Below are 11,765 nucleotides of genomic sequence, written 5' to 3' on the forward strand. Positions count from 1 at the left end.
TATTGCCGGATCGAATGGTATTTTATAAACTTCTCTAAAACTGAGAAAGTGAACTTCTCTAATAACTGAATATCAAGTCCATTTGAAAATAATATTACCAAGCATGCCTTTATCAACAAATAAAAGGGATACAATCATATAAGTCAATTAGTAAAATGGTCATGGATGATAAGAACTCATAAGGATTTTGACATATCATGTGGGTGATGCTAAAAGATATTGACTGGCATTGCTATTACAAAAAACCCACAATTCTCTTTCCATCTGTTTATTAACCTTTTTATTGCTAAATAATTGAGATATATTTTTTTCAGGGTACATGTGATATTTTCATGCACTCATAAAATGTGTAATGACCAAATCAGGGTAATTGGTATATCCATCACTTTAAATGTTTACCTATTCTTTATGCTGAGAACATTCAAATATTCTCTTCTAGCTATTTTGAAATATACAATAATATTATTATGTTATCAAGTTTAAGGATTCTGAAACCTGTGTTATTTCAGCAATAAAAATATTACTCATGGATAATTATGCTAATTGAAAAAAAGAAAAAGTAAAATTCATCTCAATACATGCAATTAAAAGATGCATTTCTATTGATATTTTATAGTTTATTTTTGAATTGTTTGTGAAAATTTGTAATATATTTGTTATTGAATAGGAATGGGGTAATGATTGTTGTAATATTATTTAATGTAGATAAAATTCACATGAAGTTTTATTACCACATGAATTAAAGGTCAATTTACATAAAATTTTCATTGCAAAGTAAATAGTCACATGATTAATAAAAGACACAATTCTGGAGAGTAAATAGAATTTCAGTGTGAGTTCAGGGACAAATGAAATGATATGAATTCTGATGATATATGTAATTCAAATTAATCATAGTGGACATCAGATAATCAGGGTATGCACCAAAATTATAATTTTTTCTTCTTCATTTAATTTACAATAATTTATTTTTGAAGTGAACTAAGAATTCTAACAATTATGTAGATTTTCAAAATTAAATCTTTTAAGAGGCACATGAATAAAATAATTGAATAAAGCTAATATAAATTATGCTGTACTTGCAGGTATAGGAGCTACCAAGATATTTTGAAATTTAAATTTAAATAATGAAGAATATGAAATTTTACAACAGTATTTATTTGGTTCAGCCCCCAAATTATTGTCTTGATTATGTCTCCCACTAATTTTAAGTAATGGACCAGCGCCCTTAAACAGTATGTTTCTCCAATTCCTCAGAATAGAAATTTAGGAGATTGTATTTCTTAAGCTTCCCAAAAATGTAATCATCCTTTCCTAACTAAGGAAAGACATATAAAAATTTATACTTTGAAAATTGATTATTCATCATTGATTCCAATCAAGATTAATATAACTTTTCTACTATGTTACTAATGTTGTTTCAGGTAAGTTAAAGATCAATTAGATGACAGTATGTAGTGGCAGCAATTTATCTGTGAATATATAAATAATGTTGGCTAATATTACATATCCAAATATTAACTTTAAAAAAGTGATTTTAATTCATCATGATAACTTTATAATCACATAACTGATGCAAATTATTTCACTCAGCCAGTATAAAATGTTGACCAGTTTTCATTTTACCTTCCAAAACAGACAGAACTTCTTCTTTCAATAGTTTTCGGACTTAATTTGGAATTTTATCCAAAGATGCAAAGAATATAGAACACAGGAAGACTGTTTATAAGTAATTCAAGTAAAATATATGATAGATAAGATGAGAGAAAAGGTGAATATTATATTATAAAATTTCCAAATTAGATACCTCTCTGTATGAGTGAGGACTTTCTATAATAAATATTATATTTATTAAAGGAATATCAAACCTCCCTGCTATACACAATAATCTTGATCTTTATTTCTTTGTTTAAATTATAATTTAAAATGACAGTTAGTTTAAAGCAACATTCGAGCATAAGCAGGGCAATTAGCTCTCAATATTTATAACAACTTCATCCAATTGTTTTTTGAAGACTGTCTAAAGAGTCCTGATGAATACAATTGTCATATACCCTTGTTCAACCTGACCTATGAATATTTATTCTGATTAATAGATTATGGAAAAGAATCATAAACATTGAAAGTGAACATACCATCCTATTTTTGTTCTCCATATTCCAAGAAGCAATCTACTATTTCTAAACCTTGTATAAACCCTTTCGTCCTCCACACTAGAACTCTTTTCTGAAATAATTTAGAATAGTAGCAACATCATATTCAATTGTGCATTCCTTTGAGCCCCTAGAAATCTACCTTGCAAGTATATAGTATAAAATTGTCCCTTAAAATATTTATTCAAGCATTGACTTAAACTTAACAGAATCGCCCCCTGAACATTGTTCATGTGCTTTACTCCTGACTAAGACTTCTGTCTTGCCCCTTTGTTTCTCTTAAAAATCTGTCCATCCTCTAAGGCCAAATTAAAATCGCACATAATTATAAAGTAATACCTTTTATATAGCCGAATAGATATGAAGTACTCTCCCTGCAAATCCTATTATGATATTTACCAACACCACTGGATTTTGAGGTCCTAAATGGTGGTCTATTTTTTCCTAAACACCATTTATTTCATTAAATTTATAATACAAAATTGATTGTTTAATTAGCACCTATACCTATCAGTTACCAGGAAAGAAAGGATGAGAGAACTAGCCTATATTGCACATCTATAATATGTCAGATATATTGTCTACATTTTCATTTGCACCACATAACACCTTATGAAATAAATCATTTTATATCACTTTGTAGACAAAAACTAAAGTCAAGGTCAATCAATCCTGTCTTGTTTATACAAGCTGAGCCAAGAATAGTCTCTCTGACTGAAAACTCAGAGTCATCCCATTATACAATTTGATTTTTGAAAATTTAAGTTTTTTTTAAAATGAACTCTTGATGCACCGTCCATTCAAAAAACATAAGAAGTTGTGAAATAACCAAATAAAATGTATACTAGCACATACATTCAACAGAAAAAAAATTTGTGTTCATTATCTTTCTAACTGTATCCTTGACGTCTTTATTTCTCAGACTGTAGATCAGCGGATTCAGCATGGGAATCACCACTGTGTAAAACACAGATGCCACTTTGACCGTGTGCCTGGAGTTTTTGGAGTTGGGCACACAGTAGAGGAAGAGGATGGTGCCATGGAAGATGGTGATGGCAGTCAGGTGGGAGGCACAGGTGGAGAAGACTTTGCGGTGCCCGCTGGCTGAATGCATCTTCAGGGTGGTGACAACGATGAACACATAAGACATGAGAATAATGAATAGTGTGATTATCTCATTAAAAGTGGCAACAATGAAAAGAAGCAACTGGCTGAGATAAGAATCAGAGCAAGAGAGCGATATCAGGGAGGATAACTCACAGAAGAAGTGATTGATTGTGTTGAAACCCCGAAAAGATAACTTTAAAGCAGAGCATGTGAGTGTCAAGGAACATATTACACCCCACACGTATGATCCAACCACCAGCAAGGCACAGAGTTTCTGGGACATGGCAACCGTGTAGAGCAGGGGATTGCAAATGGCCACAAAGCGATCGTAGGCCATCACAGCAAATAGAATTAATTCGGTCACCACAAAGGTGCAAAACAAAAAAAATTGCACCATACACCCCGAGAATGAAATGGTTCTGTCTTGTACAACCAGGTTCACCAGCATCTTGGGAGCAATGATTGAGGAATAGCAGAAATCCACAAAGGAGAGGTGGCTGAGGAAAAAGTACATGGGGGTATGCAATTTTGGGTTAATTTTGATGATCATAATCATCCCAAGATTCCCCACCACGCTGAAGGTGTAGACTGCCAGAAATACAAAGAAGAGGGGAACCCACAGATCTGGGTAATCTGAGAAGCCCAGGAGGGCGAATGTGGCCTCAGAAGTTATATTTCTCTCTGTCAGAAACATGTTTCCCTTTGGGGCAATCTGAAAATCAATGTTGGAAATAAAATATGGAAAGTGATTGACACATAAAGCATGCTTAACTATCCCCTTTGCAGAATATAAGGTGAGACAAATAATTCTCTGTTATTGTCCTGCTAAAAGCATCATGACAGGAGGAACCAGAGTTTCAGAAATAGATTATCAAATAAATATCAGTTTCTCAAAAATTGTAAAATTAGTTCTGCTCATGTTCTTAATATAACTTTAAAAACAAACAAGTGTAATAATTATTAACTCAAGCAATTTGGATGCTAACATGCAATCAAACCCTCATGTAGGACACTAAAATCTCACTGAATTTTAGGAATTCTGCAAAGAAAAGTCTAGCAAAATGAAGTAACTTGTTATTTTAGTACTATATTTACTGAGGAAAAGTGGAAGCATCTGAAATAGCCTCTATAATTATAACTATTGTTCATGTAATAATATGTGCATATATTATGATCTAGTGAAAGAGTAGTCCTATAATTATCATTTATATCCATGGTTAATTATTAGTTTACCATTTTAATTATTATTCCTCTTTTTGACTAAATAGATCAAACAAAAGTCAACAATATTTTATGTTTTTTCAACAATGACTATCAATTGAACAGCTTTATTCTACAGATGAGTAAATAGAAGTTTGAAGAAGTTATAGCTTGCCCAATGACATATACATATTGGATGATCAATGAACCCAGTGTCCTTGACTCTCTTAGTCATATATCCAGTCCTCTGTGTCAGTCTTTCATTACACATAGAGATCTTAACATTTTATTTTGTAACAATCACATTTTCATACTTCACTTTGTAATTCTTTTGACCGCCTTTCAGACAATCTTTAGATTATAAACTATGGAAATCAGTTCAGTGGAAATGATGAGGACTTCAGAGATGTTCTCAATATCTGTATCAAGATGAAACAGAGAGAATGGAAGTTACAAAAATGGCCCCATTCAGAAATAAGTATTATTAAAAACCCATAAAGCTTGACAAAGACACTTTCTTTTTCTAGGCCTTTCTCTCATTTCCCTTTAAGTCAGCTAGAACAATTCATTATGTCCCTTTATTACCTGTCAAGAATAGGAAGGAGAATCTTACGATGTCATCACACTCCTAAGACATCCATGAGAAAGGAATTTTTAATACAAAGAGAATGGTGGGGTTTTTCAAATTTATGCCCAGGTAGCGTTGTCAGATAAAATGCAGGGCCTTAGTTAAATCTGAATCCTAAATAGATAATGAATTGTTTCCTATAAGTATGTCTGAAATATTTCATAGTACATAATCATAGTAAAAATATTATTTGTTTATCTGAACTTGAAATCTAATTTGGCATCCTGTATTTTTGTTTGCTAAATCTGGCAACCCTATATCCAGAACAACTCAGAATCTTACAGTAACCAACACATCCTGGTTCACCTGGAACTTTCCTTGTTTTAGTACTGTAAGTTACTCATACCAAGAATCCCCTGCATCATATCCCCTTATAATGAAGACCTTTTATGCAAATTGTTGTAAGACGTAAGGTCATCTCTGATTCTTCCATCCAAGAAATATGTTCGAAATGTCCCAGCACTAAAGATCTTAGGTCACATGCAACACTGATAATTCTCCATGGTGCTACATGTTCATATGTCCAAGGATTTAAGGACCAAGGAGAAGGCAATATTTTCCAGTCAATCCTATCATAAAGCTCATCCTTATTGCTCTATTTCAGGGTTTCTAAACTTCAGCAGTATTGATATTTTCATGCTGGATTATTCTTCACTATGGGAAGCTACCCTGTGAAGTGTAGCATGTATAGCAGCATCTCTGGTTTCTATCCACTGGATGAGAGCCTCACTGTCCCCAACCTCAGATGTGAAAATCAAAAATGTCTCCAGACATTGTCAAATGTCCCCTTTAGGAGCAGGATTAGGGAACGCATAATTTTCTGTAGTTAAGAGCTACTGCTTTATTCCCTTCATTCTAATAGATTGCAATGTTTCTTCTGTTCTAATTTACTTAAGACTAATGCGCAATTTAAATATCACGGTTCACTATTATATGGATTAAACAATTTGTATTATCTTTGAATCCAATCCAGGCAATGTGGTATCTAAAATCTTTTTCCTTAAAATATCTTCTCATTTTCTTTTTCTTTTTGCCCTCATGAGCCAGCATTTTTTCCCTTGATCTACAATCTTATTCAGATTGAGTCATCATTATGGTGTTTCTCCAGAAGGTTCATTTTATGCTTTTTAATTTATTTTTATTTAAATACTTATCTGTCTTATACAACTCTTCTAAAAATTTACAGAAGCAAGGGGGTATATATTGCTGAAAACTCTTAGGGACCTTCTATTCTCCAATTCCCAGGAAACAGCTGTTCAGGTCAATACCACCAAGAAAATCAGCTAAGCCAGGCCCTCTAAACAAAGCTCTATACCAAGTGTAGAAAGAGTACACTTCCTGTTCCCCAGATGTCCAGATACATACTGTCTACAGTGACTTGAACTATCCCCCAAATTATGTTTCCCATGCAGAAACCACAAAACCTAAGGCATCTTCTATATACCTTACATAGAAAAGAATATCTGTTTTCTCAGACTTACACACAAACCTGCTGGTGGAAAAGGCAGCCCCCTCCTGCCTCTGGAGAGCGTATTTGGGGGAGATGCTAAGACTTTTATTTCTACTGTCACTCCCAGTGGCATTTTGATATAGAAAAAATTGTTTACCTAATTCCCAGGGGCCTCAAAACAAGCAATTAAAATTAAATATTCTTTTCTGATGTAATTCTGGTTTCATGGAAAACCTGAAGGAAAATACTAGCAGCTTTAGACGCATTTTATATAAAAGTTAACTTAAAAGTTTAAATGTCCTCTCCCTGTGCTTCCTGATCATTCCCATAATCTCCCTTTCTTTGTGGGTGTAATAACAAATTATAGCAGGAATTATCTTTTTTCTTTACTCAACAACTATTTCTTAAATATCTGCCATGCCCCTGGTCTTTGCAAAGCCTAACTTTCCCCTTGTTAATCACCTTAGAGAAGGAGGGAGATTCTGTCTTCAGGTGTCTGGGCTACTCCGTTATATTCCTGCCAGGGATATTAGTTGCAGAGCATCTCTTCGTATATACTGAGGACAGGACTACAAATGTTTGGAATTAGTTTCTCGGTGTCCCCAGAAGCAGTTACATCTGGCTAGAACCAGTATATTAGAATGTTTAAAGTTATTGCCAACATCCCAAATATCCTGTAAGCAAATATAATGTCTACTGTGAAATTTTTCTTTGCTTCTGATTGATCATACAACTGTCATCAAGCCATTCAGACTCTGAAATCCCTTCAAATGCCACATTTCCATGAAATTCTTGATTATCTTCTTCATCACCACTGACAATTCTTTAGGTCCTATTATTATCTAACGGTTGTACTGTTCAATAGACTCCAAATTGGTCTTTATGCCTATAAATTCATCTTCATATATGTCTGCTGCACTGACCTTAACATAACTCTTTACAAAATAAATCAACTTATATTTATATATTTTTTGAAAATGCATGAAATATCTCTGGATGCCCATACTAGGTATTTTTCGCATGGCTGAGATAAAAGAAGAGAAGTAGATCATGTGAATGTATCACTTATTCAAAAAAATTAAGTACATCAAATAAGTGTAAACTAAACTAAAATAAATAAATTTTAGTTTATTTTTAGGCCTTTAGTGTAAGGATCAAATAGTCATGAACTGGAAAGTCTTGACTATGCTATGAAAATTCAATTTAAAAAGCTATAATGACCAAATAATTCTCCTGTTTGTAAATTTGAGTGACTCCCAATCTCTTGTATGTGCATTTCCATGTTCCTAAAAATGTCATCCAAAGGCTACTGTACTAGACTTATTCTCCCTCACTTTTCTGTACAAATTTTAGTCTCCATAAATATCAATATCTATCTTGTTTTACACATCCGCGCATTTGTGTTATGTCACATCAACTTGTCTATAGTTAACTCACCATTTAGCTTATTCATACATCAAAACACTGCTGAGTTGTGAAACCTTCCGTGAAACATTTTCTGACTCCACCAGACCAAGTCCATTTTTCTCTGATGGTCACCACTTCAGTGAATCAGCATTTGTTTCATTAGTGCTCTGGCCACAGTGTGCTGTAGTTATCTGTTTATGCATTTACATGGCTTTCCCTCCAGCTAGAGTGTGGATCCTGGACACTCTGTGCTATGACCTTAGACCTTTGTTATAAGGATCAAATATGCTATGCTATGCTATGGAAATTAAATTGAAAACATATGATAACATGGACCCCAGTGTTCTCTTTCCTGACAGAATTCTAGCAAAGAGCATCGGCATTTTAGTCCATATCATATTTAATCGATTCTAAGACACACTTGCATCTATTAATATTATAACTTCTCTGTGATTGTGTATATCTTACCATTCATAGTACAGAAGTTATCATGTCATAGCTTAATTATCAATTTTTATTTATTGTGGGAATGTTTAATGATGGTAAGTCTTGTAATAAGTGAATTATGAAATGCTAATGGACACGAAGAAGAAAAGTATGTGGTGAGGAGTATTTCAGAAGCAGCATTTCTGAGACTTGGAAATAGTGTTATCTTCTATATGATTAATAATAGGACCATCATTAATGTGAAGGCATACATTAAAAATAAAATGTGATCTACTCTTCTGAAAGGAGTATTTCAAAATAAATGTTATCGTTGAAATTGAATTCACTCATATTTTCAACTTTGAAGCATGTTTAATATCTCTTTTAAATTTAAAAAGCACAAAGATAAATGAATCAAAAAGACTTGCTCACAACTACAAAGTTTCCTTAATTTGCTCTCAAGTCTAACACTGCAGCCCTCCTACACTTAGGAATCCTGAACCCTGCTAATAAAATATCCTCTATGAATATATTTTGGAGCCCAGCACTTTCCTGAGAGCTTCCTTTACATCCCTGTTCCTCAGGCTGTAGATCAGAGGGTTCAGCATGGGAATCACTACAGTGTAGAACACTGTGGCCACTTTGTCAGCATCCCCACTGGAACCAGAATTGGGCCGGCAGTAAATGGAAAGGATTGTTCCATGGAAGACCACAGTGGCCGTGAGGTGGGAGGCACAGGTGGAGAAAGCTTTGCGCTTTCCCTCTGCAGAGCGCATCCTCAGGATGGTGATGAGAATAAACAAGTAGGAAGTGAGGATGATCACTATGGTAATGACTTCATTGAAACTGGCCACAATGAACAGCAACACCGCATTCACAGTGACATCAGAGCAAGCAAGTCTTAAGAGAGGGGGTAGATCACAGAAGAAGTGGTTAATCACATTCGATCTATAAGATGGGATCTCAAGGGCTAAGCACAGGTGGATTAGAGAACACAGTGTTCCACAGAAGTAGCAGCAAGATACCAGCTCCACACAGAGTTTCTGAGACATGGTGACCATATACAGCAGTGGATTACAGATGGCCACAAAGCGGTCATAGGCCATCACAGCCAGCAGGAAGACCTCAGTGACCACGCATGTGCAAAACAAGTAGAATTGCATCATGCATCCCAGGAAGGAGATGGATTTGTCTTTGTTGAGGATATTAGCCAACATCTTTGGCACGATGATTGAGGAGTAGCAGAAATCTATAAAGGATAAGTGGCTGAGGAAAAAATACATTGGAGTATGAAGCCCAGAGCTCACGTGAATCAGTGCTGTCATACCCAGGTTGGCCAAAACTGTGACTCCATAGATAAGAAGGAACATGAGTAGTAGGAAAGCTCGCAGCTCAGGGGCATCTGACAATCCAAGGAGAATGAACTCCGTCACACTGGTGCAGTTTTCCTTGCCCATGTGTCAACATTAGTTGGGATTGGAGGAAAAATCCTTCAAAGTCATTCTCTGTTATATGATCCAAAATAGGGTCTCTCCTATAAAAAGGCATCAGAAGTTGTACATTTAATTTTATCAACAAGAATAGGACTTTGGTGAAGTTTAGGGAAAATCAGACATTGTATACTATGGATGCATAAAACTCACAGTTCTGAGATCAAATTAAAATATTAACATTTATATGAACTGATATGATTCTTATAATAAGTTTTTCATAATTGAGAGCCTGTCACTGAATCACTGGAAAAGAGGTGAGACTATTATTTAATTAGCTTTATTGCTCTGTGAAATTCAAATGCCTTTTTCATCACAGACTCCACATTTGGATCCCAGGAAATAATATTTAAAATATATAGTACCGTTCTCTGAATTTCCCACTGAAGTAATGAGAGATATTCTTATTTAAGATTGTTAACCCACAAGTGCTCATATTTTGCTGTTATATTTTAGATGGAGAAAGTAGTTTTTATACTCTGTCTTGGCATTACCTCTATAACATTTGCGTAGCACTCCAGTTAATTACACTCTTCAGTATCAGCCATGGTTCCGGGAATTGATACTCTTGTATACATTATTGTACCTATGACTCTTTAGCCTTAAAAAGATATACTTCATAAATGAACATACTGCTTTGAATCTATTTGAAGAATTGATCAAAGATGCCTATATGGAATTATTGTTAAGTGTGTGCTGCTACACAGCAGCATTATTTATGGCACTAAAACTTGGAAATAATGTGTCAAACAAGAGGGAAATGATCGAAATTACAGCATATATGTGATGAAAAATATGCAGGTAATAAAATCATTTTAATGACATGAAAAATTACTGTGATAAGACAGAACCTAAAAAACAGTCAGCCATATAGTACAGACAATACACACACACACATGTAAGCTGCATTACATAGTTAGTCCTTATAGCATCCATGGACATAAATATTTTATTCCTATTGTTTATCAAAGGAATCTATAAATTGCCTGAATTTTCACAAATGTAAGAATTATGTGGTGGAGTGGGGACAAAGGTAGAATTTTTTTTCTAATGAGGGACCCATACCTGCCAGGCCTTTGAACGTAATAAATTCAAAGAGACTATAAGATACCCCTTATTTATTCTCTCTTTTCCCAACCTTTGGTAGATGCCTATGAGACTGTAGAGGCACCAGTCAGCTATTGCTGGAGGAAAAATAACTGGACTAGAGACCAAGACAGCCTGGTATTTTTTCCATTCTTCAACTGATTTCAAAGATGTGCAGGATATGTATATTATGAAATCCTAGCTGCAAACATGCAATTGTTCTGATGATATGGTTTTCTCTCATCAAATGATGAGGAAAAGTGAGTTATTTGTCTTTCCCTGAGGTCAAAGCAGTTTTTAATTTTGAAAGCCCTTTCCTGTTTTCAAATCTAAACATGACAAATCAGGAAGTTAGTTGTCCATAGAGCGGCGTGTCTTTTCCAGGGGTGACTCTGATTCCTACAGGATATTTGTCAATGTCTGGAGACATTTTTGGTTGTCACAACAGGGAGCGGTTAATACTGACACCTAGTGAGGATGCTGCTAAATGGTCGGCTATACTCACGAGGGTCCCCACCCCACAACCCCTCCCCTGGACACACACAACAAAACAGGTATATGCATGCACAAAGAGTGCAATGCGCACCACCCGAAGGATGGACATATTTGAAACTCGGACTTAGGCGGCGGGGGGGGGGGACACACACAACAAAACAGGTATATGCATGCACAAAGAGTGCAATGCGCACCACCCGAAGGATGGACATATTTGAAACTTGGACTTAGGCGGCGGGGGGGGGGGGGGGGCCAAGGGCAACATACGTAACCTAAACATCTGTACCCCCATAATATGCTGAAATAAAAAAAAAAAGTAAAAG

General features: G+C 34.9%; 2 protein-coding genes across 2 annotated transcripts; both read right to left on the reverse strand.

Moving 5' to 3' along the window:
• Positions 1-2,997: 2,997 nt before the first annotated feature.
• LOC105820381 (olfactory receptor 5D16) lies at positions 2,998-3,954 on the reverse strand. Its single transcript, XM_012656856.1, has one exon. It carries the CDS (start codon positions 3,952-3,954, stop codon positions 2,998-3,000), a length of 957 nt encoding a protein of 318 aa, XP_012512310.1.
• A 4,938-nt stretch (positions 3,955-8,892) lies between these two features.
• Positions 8,893-9,828, reverse strand: LOC105820407 (olfactory receptor 5L1-like). Its single transcript, XM_012656882.1, has one exon. It carries the CDS (start codon positions 9,826-9,828, stop codon positions 8,893-8,895), a length of 936 nt encoding a protein of 311 aa, XP_012512336.1.
• Positions 9,829-11,765: the final 1,937 nt, after the last annotated feature.

This window comes from Propithecus coquereli, unplaced genomic scaffold (genome assembly GCF_000956105.1).
Source record: "Propithecus coquereli isolate 6110/MARCELLA unplaced genomic scaffold, Pcoq_1.0 Scaffold522, whole genome shotgun sequence".
NCBI lineage: Eukaryota > Metazoa > Chordata > Mammalia > Primates > Indriidae > Propithecus > Propithecus coquereli.